General features: G+C 42.5%; 1 protein-coding gene across 1 annotated transcript; it reads left to right on the top strand.

Annotated features, from left to right (window-relative positions):
• Positions 1–3,838: 3,838 nt before the first annotated feature.
• otomp (otolith matrix protein) lies at positions 3,839–10,543 on the top strand (the record flags this gene model as incomplete). The annotated part of the gene is made up of 8 exons (XM_080479849.1): positions 3,839–3,929; positions 4,088–4,224; positions 5,024–5,126; positions 5,294–5,479; positions 6,606–6,780; positions 7,449–7,516; positions 9,677–9,861; positions 10,316–10,543. 8 exons carry the CDS (start codon positions 3,839–3,841, stop codon positions 10,541–10,543), a joined length of 1,173 nt encoding a protein of 390 aa, XP_080335975.1.
• Positions 10,544–10,775: the final 232 nt, after the last annotated feature.

Consider the following 10,775-nt stretch of genomic DNA (forward strand, 5'->3'; position numbering starts at 1 on the left):
GTTCAGGCCGTCATCGACTGCTGGAGAACCTCCACTAAGCTTCTTTCATTCTTCATTCACCAGGTGTCTCTAACATTTTTCTCTCTCCAGTCTGTGTTCTCTCTCTCCCTCCCGCCCTGCAGGGTCTCTGACAGTGGAACTGAAGTTTGTTTGTCTGAAACCTCCTATCCAGATCCGTCTGCATGTCTTATTTGTCTGTTTCTCCTTTCCTCTCTATCCTCTCACCCCAACCAGAATAGCAGAAAGCTGCCACCTCTGAGCCTGGTTCTGCAAAGGTTTCTTCCTATAGAAATGGGAGTTTTTCCTTTCCACCGTCGTTTAAGCTTGCTCATGTGGAATTGTTGGGTTTTCTCTGTAAAAGTGATCTGAAATGAAGTTCAATTGAAGTAAACCTTTTTAGAATTACAATTACAATTTTGGACTCTATATTTTGTTCTTGTTATTTCTGCAGTATCTATTTTATTTTCCCTGTTCACATTGCAGTGTCAGTCTCTTTCTCTCTCTCCCACAGTGAAGTTGTTCACTCTCTTTCTGAATATAGCATTTTACTGGTTCCAAGTTTTTGTTTGGAGCCGGGGGGGGGGGGGGGGTTTCTGCAGAGTTGACATGTTCTCCCACTGTGTGTGTGGCTTTTCTTCATGTACTCGAATTCCCACAGTCCACTAAACACACTTGATGGCGCTTAAAGGGAGACGGTCACCTCGTCTAGTGTCGTTCAATTGGAGGTTTCTTCCACTTCAAAAAGAGGATGTGCGTCATCTCCCGAGTCGCTTGTGTGAATTGATTGTTCATAAGTTCACTGGGAGACTTTCAATTGAATAAAAAAATGTATGTTATTTGAAACAAAATTTCAATTTGTTGATTTATTTCCAGATGTATTTAGGAATCATTGTGAAGTTTCTGAGGTATGAAAATCCCCCCAAAAAATGTTAGCAGGATTTAAGCTTGTTCTTTTATAAACTCCATTTCTCACACGTTTGCGTTCAGTTAGAATATCACAAAGTGGAAGGAAGATGTGTGAACACAAATGTTACAGGAGACAAGTTATGAACGAGTGTCATTTTACCAATGGATGATCTTATGGTTCTAACGGTTTGTGTTGGAGATTAACTCATTGATGACACAAACATGCTTACAGAGATTAAAGTAAAAGGTAAATGATATTAAATCTGTAGTCTTGAAATTTGGCTGCTATACAGTTATAATTGACACATTGGCGTCGCTCTCAAAATCAATGGAGACATAAGCAGTTTATTTTTTCTGGGAAGACGTGCCAGACAAGGATGTTGTGTCGCTGCTCCTCTTTGCCTTGTTCATGGAACCCATGAGCCAATGGATTAGGCAGACGTCACAAACAGTTACCTTGAAAGTAAACCAATTACTGATTACTAGTTACTATAAAGAAATTATATAAATACAATAAAACGAGGCCTTCCTGTGTCTGAACTTAGAAAACAAAACACAAACAAAAGCCTGACTCCAAAAAATGAGCTTAAACCAAAAGTAAGTACAGAAATGGTACCACATATATACAAGGAGGAACTATGTGAGTAAAAATGTAAAGGGTACCTCAACATTCCAAAGTCCCCACCACAAACTACTGTATCATCCTGAGCTCAACACACAGCAGCTCCCGCAGGCAGAGACAGAGAGCTCTCTGCAGCCGTGGTGCTTTCATGAGGATGGCCGCTGGATGTGACTGGTCAGTCTGGAAGGAGATGCAAACTAATCAGGCTGATGACCCCTGATGAGCAGACAGCGCAGGAGTGAGAGAGAAGAGCAGGAGGGGAAAACTTCACCAGGCCCTGGCATGTAACACCTCATACCAAATAGAATGGATGGATTTCAAAAGGTTGAACTACCTATTATTCGTTTACCCACAAGGGGGCCTTCTTCAGTTTTTATAATTCGAAAGAAGAGGTTTTATTTTTTAGGTACCTGCAGGTGAGACACTATTTGAACAAAAATCCGAGAGGTGACAGGAAAAAGTGACAAAGGGTTCATAAAAACATTTTAATCATTTACCAAGTCCAGATCGTGCAACACAGTTCTCTCCAAATTACATGTCAGCATACAACCATTTAACAGGAGAATACAGAATACATGAAGAAGGAGGAGGGGGTGGGAAGAAGTGAGGGTATTGATCACATCACAGAGCTTTAGAGGAAATGTGCTCACCACATTGGTCTTTAACCACATGAGGGACTTCTTTTTTTTAACCACACCCGTCATATACAACATTAATGAAACGGAGATGCTTTGGAGACCACTTTCATATTTCTGAGGACTACTAGGTAATTATGGATCCAATTTAAATTTGAAACAATGTACTTGGGAGATTTACTGTTACACATAGAACAAGAATGCAATAAACTCTTCGCTGTACCACTGGCAGCCAGTAAGATCACGAGTCCATCATGAGGAAGTGGTTTAAAATAGAACCACCCACGACTGATGAATGGATTGACATTGTGTACGAGATTTATGTTATGGAAGAAAACATTTCCCTCAAGATAGAAAAAAATTACTTTTATAAGAGTTGGACCAAGTCGACTGAGTATGTAAAGCAGAACAGATTTGTTTGTTTGTGATAATAACTAATATAATTTGTCCTTAACGGAAAATCCTGGGAAGACAAAATGGACAGAATCAGCAGCAGCATACAACCATGCTTCCCAATGTGTTTCAGCAACAATAGCTACATGTATGTGCCTCTCTCCAAATAAAAAGAGAATTTAAAACAATAAGAAGTGCCTGACTGTCTTTGTAATAGCGTATGTCTGTGTTGTTTACTGTTTGTGTGTGTTTGCTTGTTGTGTCTTGTGATATTTGCAAACAGGAGATTTTTCATGATCTACAGTAGATATTTTGAAACTGTCATTAGTCCCATTGGAACTCTCGGAATTCTACATGATTGCCTCATTTGAAAAGTGTTTCTGTGCCTTCAGTCAAGCATGCAGAGAATCAGATACTCCGGCCTCCAAACAAAAAGAGTCCTTTCTAAAAAAGCTGCCTGAAAACCAATCTGACCCTTCATCTCCTGAGCAGTCGTGCAGATCTGACATTGCATAACACAGCAACTAACAGGTGGATGGAGAGATGAATTCAGTTCACTTCTCACCTGTTGATTTTTTTTTTTCCTTTGGCTCTGTAACCAGTTAAGTGTGTGTGTGTGTGTGTGTGTGTGTGTGTGTGTGTGTGTGTGTGTGTGTGTGTGTGTGTGTGTGTGTGTGTGTGTGTGTGTGTGTGTGCGTGTGCGTGTGCGTGTGTGTGTGTGTGTTTGCAAAGAGAGAAAAGGGAAGAAAATTGTATCATGTAGCCAATATGTTTTCCTCCACTGGTTCCCCGGCCCTGAACAATACCAAGTGCTGTTTGTTCTTGCTTACCTGGGGCGTTAGTCTCCAGTGAGTCGGAGCAGGACCTATCCAGTATCTGTTCTCCGTGAACACAACGACACATTGTCCACAGCTTTTTTAATTAAAGACCCCTGGTCGACACTCAGTGCCAAGTGACCTGAATTGCTCCCAGCCTACATGTGTCTACCACTATCCCCTCCACTGGGGATAAGTCTCGCTGGGTAATTGGAGGGGGAAATGCTATACTGCTATCATGAGATGGAGGAAGGATTATCCACCGAAGGCTTCAACTTAAGAGGTGGGGAAGGAGGAAGAATTCCATGTGTTCTCCTTTCGGCTTTCAGACGATCTGCCAACTCTCTCTGCTTCGACACCAGGTTATAACACAGGAGAAGAGGAGCTGAGTGACTTCTTTTTTTTTTTTTTTTTTTTGCTCAATGATATCCACCTGCTCCACTCTGTTGAGCTACTCCAGATCCAACATGGCCTGTCCAGGGAGAAGACTACGTGTAGCTTTCCTCATTTTTCTGTGTCTTGTCTCTGTCAGATGCCTCTCCAATCCAAAAACTACAGGTACACCGAGTGAAGCCTTCGGACGTTAATCTGACCATGAGATTTTGATGATGTGCATGTTTGAAGATATATTCAGAGTAATTGTTTGCAGGAATGTGCACCTTCACATTAACTTTTCCCCATGTTTTTTTTTTTTCTTCTTCTTTTTCCCCCCTCAGTCTCCTGGTGTGTGCTGTCTGATGCTGAGGAGAAAAAGTGTTTGGATTTGGCCAGGAATGCTACAGCCCGCAATGTCAGAGGAGCACTGCAGTGTGTTCGTGGTCTGAGCACCGGGGATTGTATGGAAAAAATCAAGGTAAAAAGAACAGGAATGGAAATGATCGTTTTTCATTGTATATGACCACATTGCATTTTGATCTCAAAGATTAGGATAGTATGTGATCAGGTTGCACTAGACTGTGATTTTACATGTGTCTGTACCATTTGCTTTGTAGCCTCGTCTTTTTTAGATTGCAATATATACACCTACTGACCACTCCAGCATTTACACTGTATGCAACTTGCTCTCATTCATTATGACAGCTAGGCAATACCTTTATAATGCTAATAACGTGGCTTGAAGCGTTCGAGAGATATTTATTTTGTTGCATGTTGGATATTGAGATTGTAGCTTGTAGTGACTTTGAACTACACAGCGGTGTATAGAAACATGTTTCTCATAGTTTCCCTGCTTTATTCACAAACATAAAAGCATTCAGACACATTTCAGAATGAATTGCACTCCAGTACAGCTCCAGTACTCCCTCCAACATCAATACGGAACGTAAAGTAGAGTTATCACCTTTCTGACACAACTGTAAACAGTACGCACTGCAATACAATTTATGGCAGTGCTGTTGCATTTGAACACATCAGACGAAGACTGCTCTAGTATATCTAATAAAGTAGAGAGTAAGTGCTTTTAAACATTTTATTAGAAATATATCTTCAATGTGTTTAGAGACCTGCTGGAAACATGATATGAAATCTTTTCTGCTGTAGTGTGAATGAAAAATAAAAAATAAAAACTTAACGAAATAAAACCCCAAAACTATTTTCTGTGAGTTATACCAGATATCCCTCAGCCATTTGAAATATATATGTGTTTTTCTCAGAATGGAACAGCAGATGCAGCTTCCATGTTTGCAGACGACATTTATGCTGCAGGTTTTTGCCACGGCCTGGAGCTTGCTGCAGGAGAGTCCCACAATGGAGTAGGTAAGTTGCAGTGCCCACGCGATTACGGACATGCATTCTCAGATAGGATGTCAAGTATGCTCAATATGTGCTTTTTGTTGTTGTATGTATTCTTGCAAATTTTCCTGACGTGAACGTACTGCCCACTGGCTCTCTCCCCGACGGTCTCCTCAAAAAACGACCTGCAGATGGGATCAGCTACTATGTGGTTGCAATGGCTCGCCGCTCCTCCTCAGATTTGTCCCTGCTGGAGATGCACGAGCGCAGCTCTTGCCACCCCGGCATACGGACCACAGTGGGCTGGACGGTTCCTATTGGCTACCTGGTTAACACGTCCCAGATCAGTGTGGGAGAGCAGTGCAACTTTCCCAGAGGTGAGGTCAAGCAGCACATTGGTTTGGGAAGATCTGGAATAGTATAGGTGGGTGTTTATGTGTGGGGGAAGAGAGTAAAAGCAGTGAAATGAGAGAAAGGGGTGAATGGGTGAGTGGACGGGTGTGGAGGTAAGAGGAGATGGTTAGAGAACAGTGCATCTCTGTAACAGTAAGAAGGATACAGCAGCGCCTCTGTATGGGGATGAAGTGGTAAACACAAAGAAAGATTAGAGGGACTATAGGAGGTCCATTGAGGTGTTCATAAAGAAATACTTGTAGCGTTAGCGCAACACAACCTTGTGACGTAAAAACCTCAACTGGTATTTTTTAACTGGGCCCACAACACTCAATGTCAAGACTGATCCACCACAGGGGATTTGAGAAAGAAGTAATCTGAAAATTTTAATCTAATGTGCATTCTCTGTTGACCTAAATGCAATCTGATCTATATCTGCTTTATCCAATACACAGAGGCAGGGGACTGGAGCTACTGCTGGTTGACCATCAGTGAAAGACAGAATACTTCCTGAACAAGTCACCAGTTCATTACTGAGCAAACTGAGAGACAGTCACACACACATGCACATATTTCACACGCACAGGCAATTAAGAGTTAACAATTCACCCGAATGGCATATCTTTAGACTGTGGGAACCAGGCAGAGTACTCAGATAGAATAAATATGTAAAATACACACAGAAAAGCATTCAGCTCAGAATTGACCCACTACTGCACACAACTCCATCCATCTGTGTTCAATACTGCCTTGTCCAACAATACACAACAACAGACAGGTCTTCGGTCCACAGTGTAAACACACTACTTTAGACCCATGAATTAGTATAAAATGCATGGTTTTAGACTGTGAGAGGAAACCAGAATATACCAGTGAAAACCCACTCGCACAAAACATGCAAACTCCGTGACCTTCAGGCTGTGATGCAACAGTGAGAACCACGACGGATGCACATAGCATAATATATAGAGCAACGATGATACTTCTTCTATCATGTCAGACAAGGGCATAACACTTCTGAATTTTATTTTTTCTTCAATTCTTTATTTGATTTTTTTTTTTACCTTTGATTAATTATTTCTTTCAATTGATTTCTGTTTTTATTGCCAGTGGTGGGGAACTTCTTCGGTTACAGCTGCGTACCAGGTGTTAAAGACGCCCAGCACGATCCCAGAGGCAACAACCCAAAGAACCTCTGTGAGGCCTGCATAGGGGACGAAAACGACAGACACATCTGCGCCAACAACCACAGAGAGAGGCATTACGGCGAGGCTGGGGCGCTCAGGTACAGCACCGGCACTAATAACATGAAGAAGAATACACCAATAGCACCCGGAGGTGCCTTGCTGTTTTGACTGCTGCCTCTTTGTTTCCTTTTCTTTACATCCATTTCAGTCAACTGTCTTCATAAAGGAAATATAGTGAGTAATTTGAGCTGCCTGTTCTGAAATAATACAGTGATTAGAATAACAATGCAGTGATGAATGAGTAATAATTCTTATGAATCCTTTATAAGAGGAGGAATAAAATATTACATTAACCACAAAAACTGCATTCATTGAAGCCGACTGTTACCAGATCATAACAAAAGTACACAAACAACCAGAATGATGGATGCTGTGCCCTTCAATAGCTTTTTAATGTCACTTCCACCCAAAATCTGTATAATTGTGGACAATAGCACCACTCCGTCACTTTGCAGCAGTGCTGTGTGAAACAGCCTCTGGCCTCATAATAAATGTATTTCTAATAGGAATAAAATGGACCACAGCAGATGCATGATTTAACAATTTCTTAAAGTGTAACAATAGGTGGCAGAGGGAGTTTACTTTTAGTCTCCGAAGCCACACTCTTAATAGAGCACTCTCCCAGCAGTGCTGATTTCCCCCCGTAATTCCGGTTTTGATCTATCTATAGATCAAACGTGTCTCATTATTTGTCTTTCTCTTTCAGATGTGTGGCTGAGAACCTCGGCGACGTGGCCTTCGTCAAGCACACGACAATCTTTGACAATCTGGATGGTCAGTGATTAAATTGTTCTGCAGGCTAGTGACTACACCACTGATTGTATGATGACATCACTTTATTATTTATGTGCTCCATGATTGGAGTTCTCAGAACCAGCAGAAAGTGTTACACCCTGTAAAAACACAGGATGTCAGTGTTTCCCAATGTTTTCTTTGGATTTCGCTGTACGAGCAAGCCAGAAAAACAGATGGGATTCCTCTCAGACTGCATGATGTGTATGAACATCTGTACCTGTGACGGGGACATATGCAGGGAAAGAGTCAATGTAATATCATATGGACAAGATGGACAAATCAAAGGCCCAGCATTTTTTTATTTTTTTTGTCCAGCAGTGAAGTGTCCTGATTTTCCGTTTGCTGCATCTGCTCCTCCGCTTTGGGCAACATCCAAAATTAATGGTGATCATTATCGCCGTCACGCTTCAGAGGTTCTACTGGTACGGGCTAGAAGGAGCGGTTTGAAGTTGGCTGCACAAACACTGCAGCTGTGTAACGAAGCGTGCTTTATCATATGGTTCAGAAATGGCCGCAGTCGGACCAATTAGCAGAGGTCAGGAAACACAGAAGGTCTGTGCTGTCGTCTCAGGGGGACGGAGCTTCAAGGTGATCGGCCTTTTCTTCTGTATATTCTGGTAAACTGTCACCGTTGAAAATGTAAATGTAGTAATCATCATAAATGAATCAGGCAAAATCATTGACGCAGAGTGACTGAAGCTCCACTTCCGTTTGCGTTCTTAGTTAATTATTTAAATTAAACAACACGTAATACCAGTAACGGGGTTTGATTTGTAAAATAAAACAAATAAATGAAACAATAAAATCACAATGAGTTAAAAAGTAATATTTATTTGAATAAAAAACACGATTCTACGATTAAGAAGCTACACAATTTAAGCTGTTGGTTAAGAGTTAAAAGTTAAAAGAAAAAAACCCACATAATGCTGTAAGAAGGGTGCGATTTCTAATAAATTAGAGGAAGTGGTGTTTCTTTTCCCGGCATGCCTTATTCCTTGCAGAAGAAATGACAATTTGACAAGATCATCCGTCCATTAATCTTCTCTGATCTTAGCGAACACTCGGTGAAACAGATCAGAAGTCTATCTAACTGATAAGATTCACAGAGCAAAACAAAGACCTCCATTAGGTCTTTCAATCACTCAGGCTCACACAAAGAGTCTGAATCGTCGTCCAACTCAAGATTTCACAAGACGTCATAATAAAAGAGGAATAAGTGCAGTTAAAAAAAAGACGTTTATTTTGATAGGTTTGTCATGTAACTGACTACATCCTGGGACAGTAATAGTGACTGGAACTCTACATGAGCACCGACCAGCTGACGTCCACCTTCACCGTGTCTCGCTCACACGCTCCAGTTAACAACTGAAGTCTTTTAATGTAAAATTCCTGGGAAAGTCTGACATTGAGCAGAATTTAAAGAGAGTAGACTGTATGTTAGTTGTGTAAGTTTCACCCTCAATAAGTGAGACTTTTATTTGATTTCATCGCACATATTTGATCTGTTCTGTCGGGTTCTGGAGAAGATAGCTTTAATCACTGTGAGAGGGACATAAAATTCATCCCTCACGAAAATTATTTAATAGAAGGGGGATCGTGTTAACCAGTGGCGGGGATCATCGATCCATCCTCTTTAGCAAAGCGGCTGTCAATGAAGAAGGATCCCTTATCGGGACGGAACAATTAGACAGTTTTCTAGATTTGATCTTTTGAACAAGCTGAGCTAAATACATTGGTTGAAGTGAGAAGACTTCTTCTTCTACTGGTTCTAGGCAAAAATGGCCTCTGATCCGTGTCAGTCCCAAGAACAACGGCCTCTCTAAGTTCTATTAAAACCACCCCTTGAGCTTGATGCATTCTGGTACAGATTAAACAATGAGGACGTGTTATGTGTTTGAGCTGGAGAGGTGATTGCAGGAGAATTTTGTTGCCTTCTAATAGAGCCAGACCAGCAATTCACAGTCCTCCTGCCAAATACTCTGAGCTCAACAGCCGACAGTATATTTAACAGATGCATCACAGAGCTGCATCAATCCTCTCATCTAACTCTGTGCAACATCTCAAATCTGTAGATTAAAAAAACCCCAACAACTTTTAATTAAACTTGGCATATATACCTATATGTCCTCTCTTGTCCAGGCAAGAATCAGGAGTCCTGGGCTCTGGATCTGGAGCTGGAGGACCTGAAGCTCTTGTGTCCAGATGGAACCGAAGCCGGTCTGGATGAGTATGAGCACTGCCACCTGGCTGCAGTTCCCGCTAACGCTGTGGTGGTGCGCATGGAGGACAAGTGCCGCGTCTGGAAATACCTGGAACGTTTACAGGTGGGTGCCGATAAAAATGACATAAGTCGCCTCAATATGAGAGTCTGCCTGTGTTTTGCCCCAGTTTTGTGTGTGTGTGTGTGTGTGTGTGTGTGTGTGTGTGTGTGTGTGTGTGTGTGTGTGTGTGTGTGTGTGTGTGTGTGACGCCTATTTCACGTCCCCGTGCAGTCTGCAATATTGATCTACACATCCCAGTACACAGGTATCTGCTAAACTGTCATCCGTCTTCTTTACTGAGTGTGTGGGAGACGCCAGGATGACTGATATGTTCTGTGCTGATCCCCAGGCTGAACACACACCGTCTTAAAGACACACATGTACACAGGAGCACGCCGACGCACATCCAGGCGAGCCCTCGTGCATTAAGCTCTGTCACAAACTCTCCCTCCCTCTCCCTCTCTCTCTCTCTCTCTCTCTCTCTCTCTCTCTCTCTCTCTCTCTCTCTCTCCTGCAGAATGTGTTTGGCAATGCCACGGAGGGCTTCAGCCTGTTCAGCTCAGCAGGCTACGGCCAATCGGATGTGCTCTTCAGTGATGCCACCCACCAGCTGCAGAGAGTTCTGGGTAGCTACACCTCTTGGCTGGGCCCCACTTACACCACCACGCTGCAAGCCTTCGAGTGTGAGGGTAAGAGTGATGGCGTGTGCCCATTTGTCTGCGTGCTGATGTGGATTTGCCGATGAAGAGTGGGTGGCTAAGTGGCTGGAGAAGTGTTTTCTGCTTTGTGTGTTGCGGGTGTATCCACTGCAGCTGTTCTCATTATTGCACTTTCCCCAACAACAGGCTTCTGCTGATGGAGGAGGAGGAAGACATCCAGCGCATTAACTTCAACCCCATCCCGCTGTCTCCATCCTCCATTTCTGCTCTCTCTCCCCGCCATCTGTGTCTCTCTGTCTGACTCGTTCTCTCTTTTGT

Source organism: Lipophrys pholis, assembly GCF_963383615.2.
Source record: "Lipophrys pholis genome assembly, chromosome: 14".
Lineage (NCBI taxonomy): Eukaryota > Metazoa > Chordata > Actinopteri > Blenniiformes > Blenniidae > Lipophrys > Lipophrys pholis.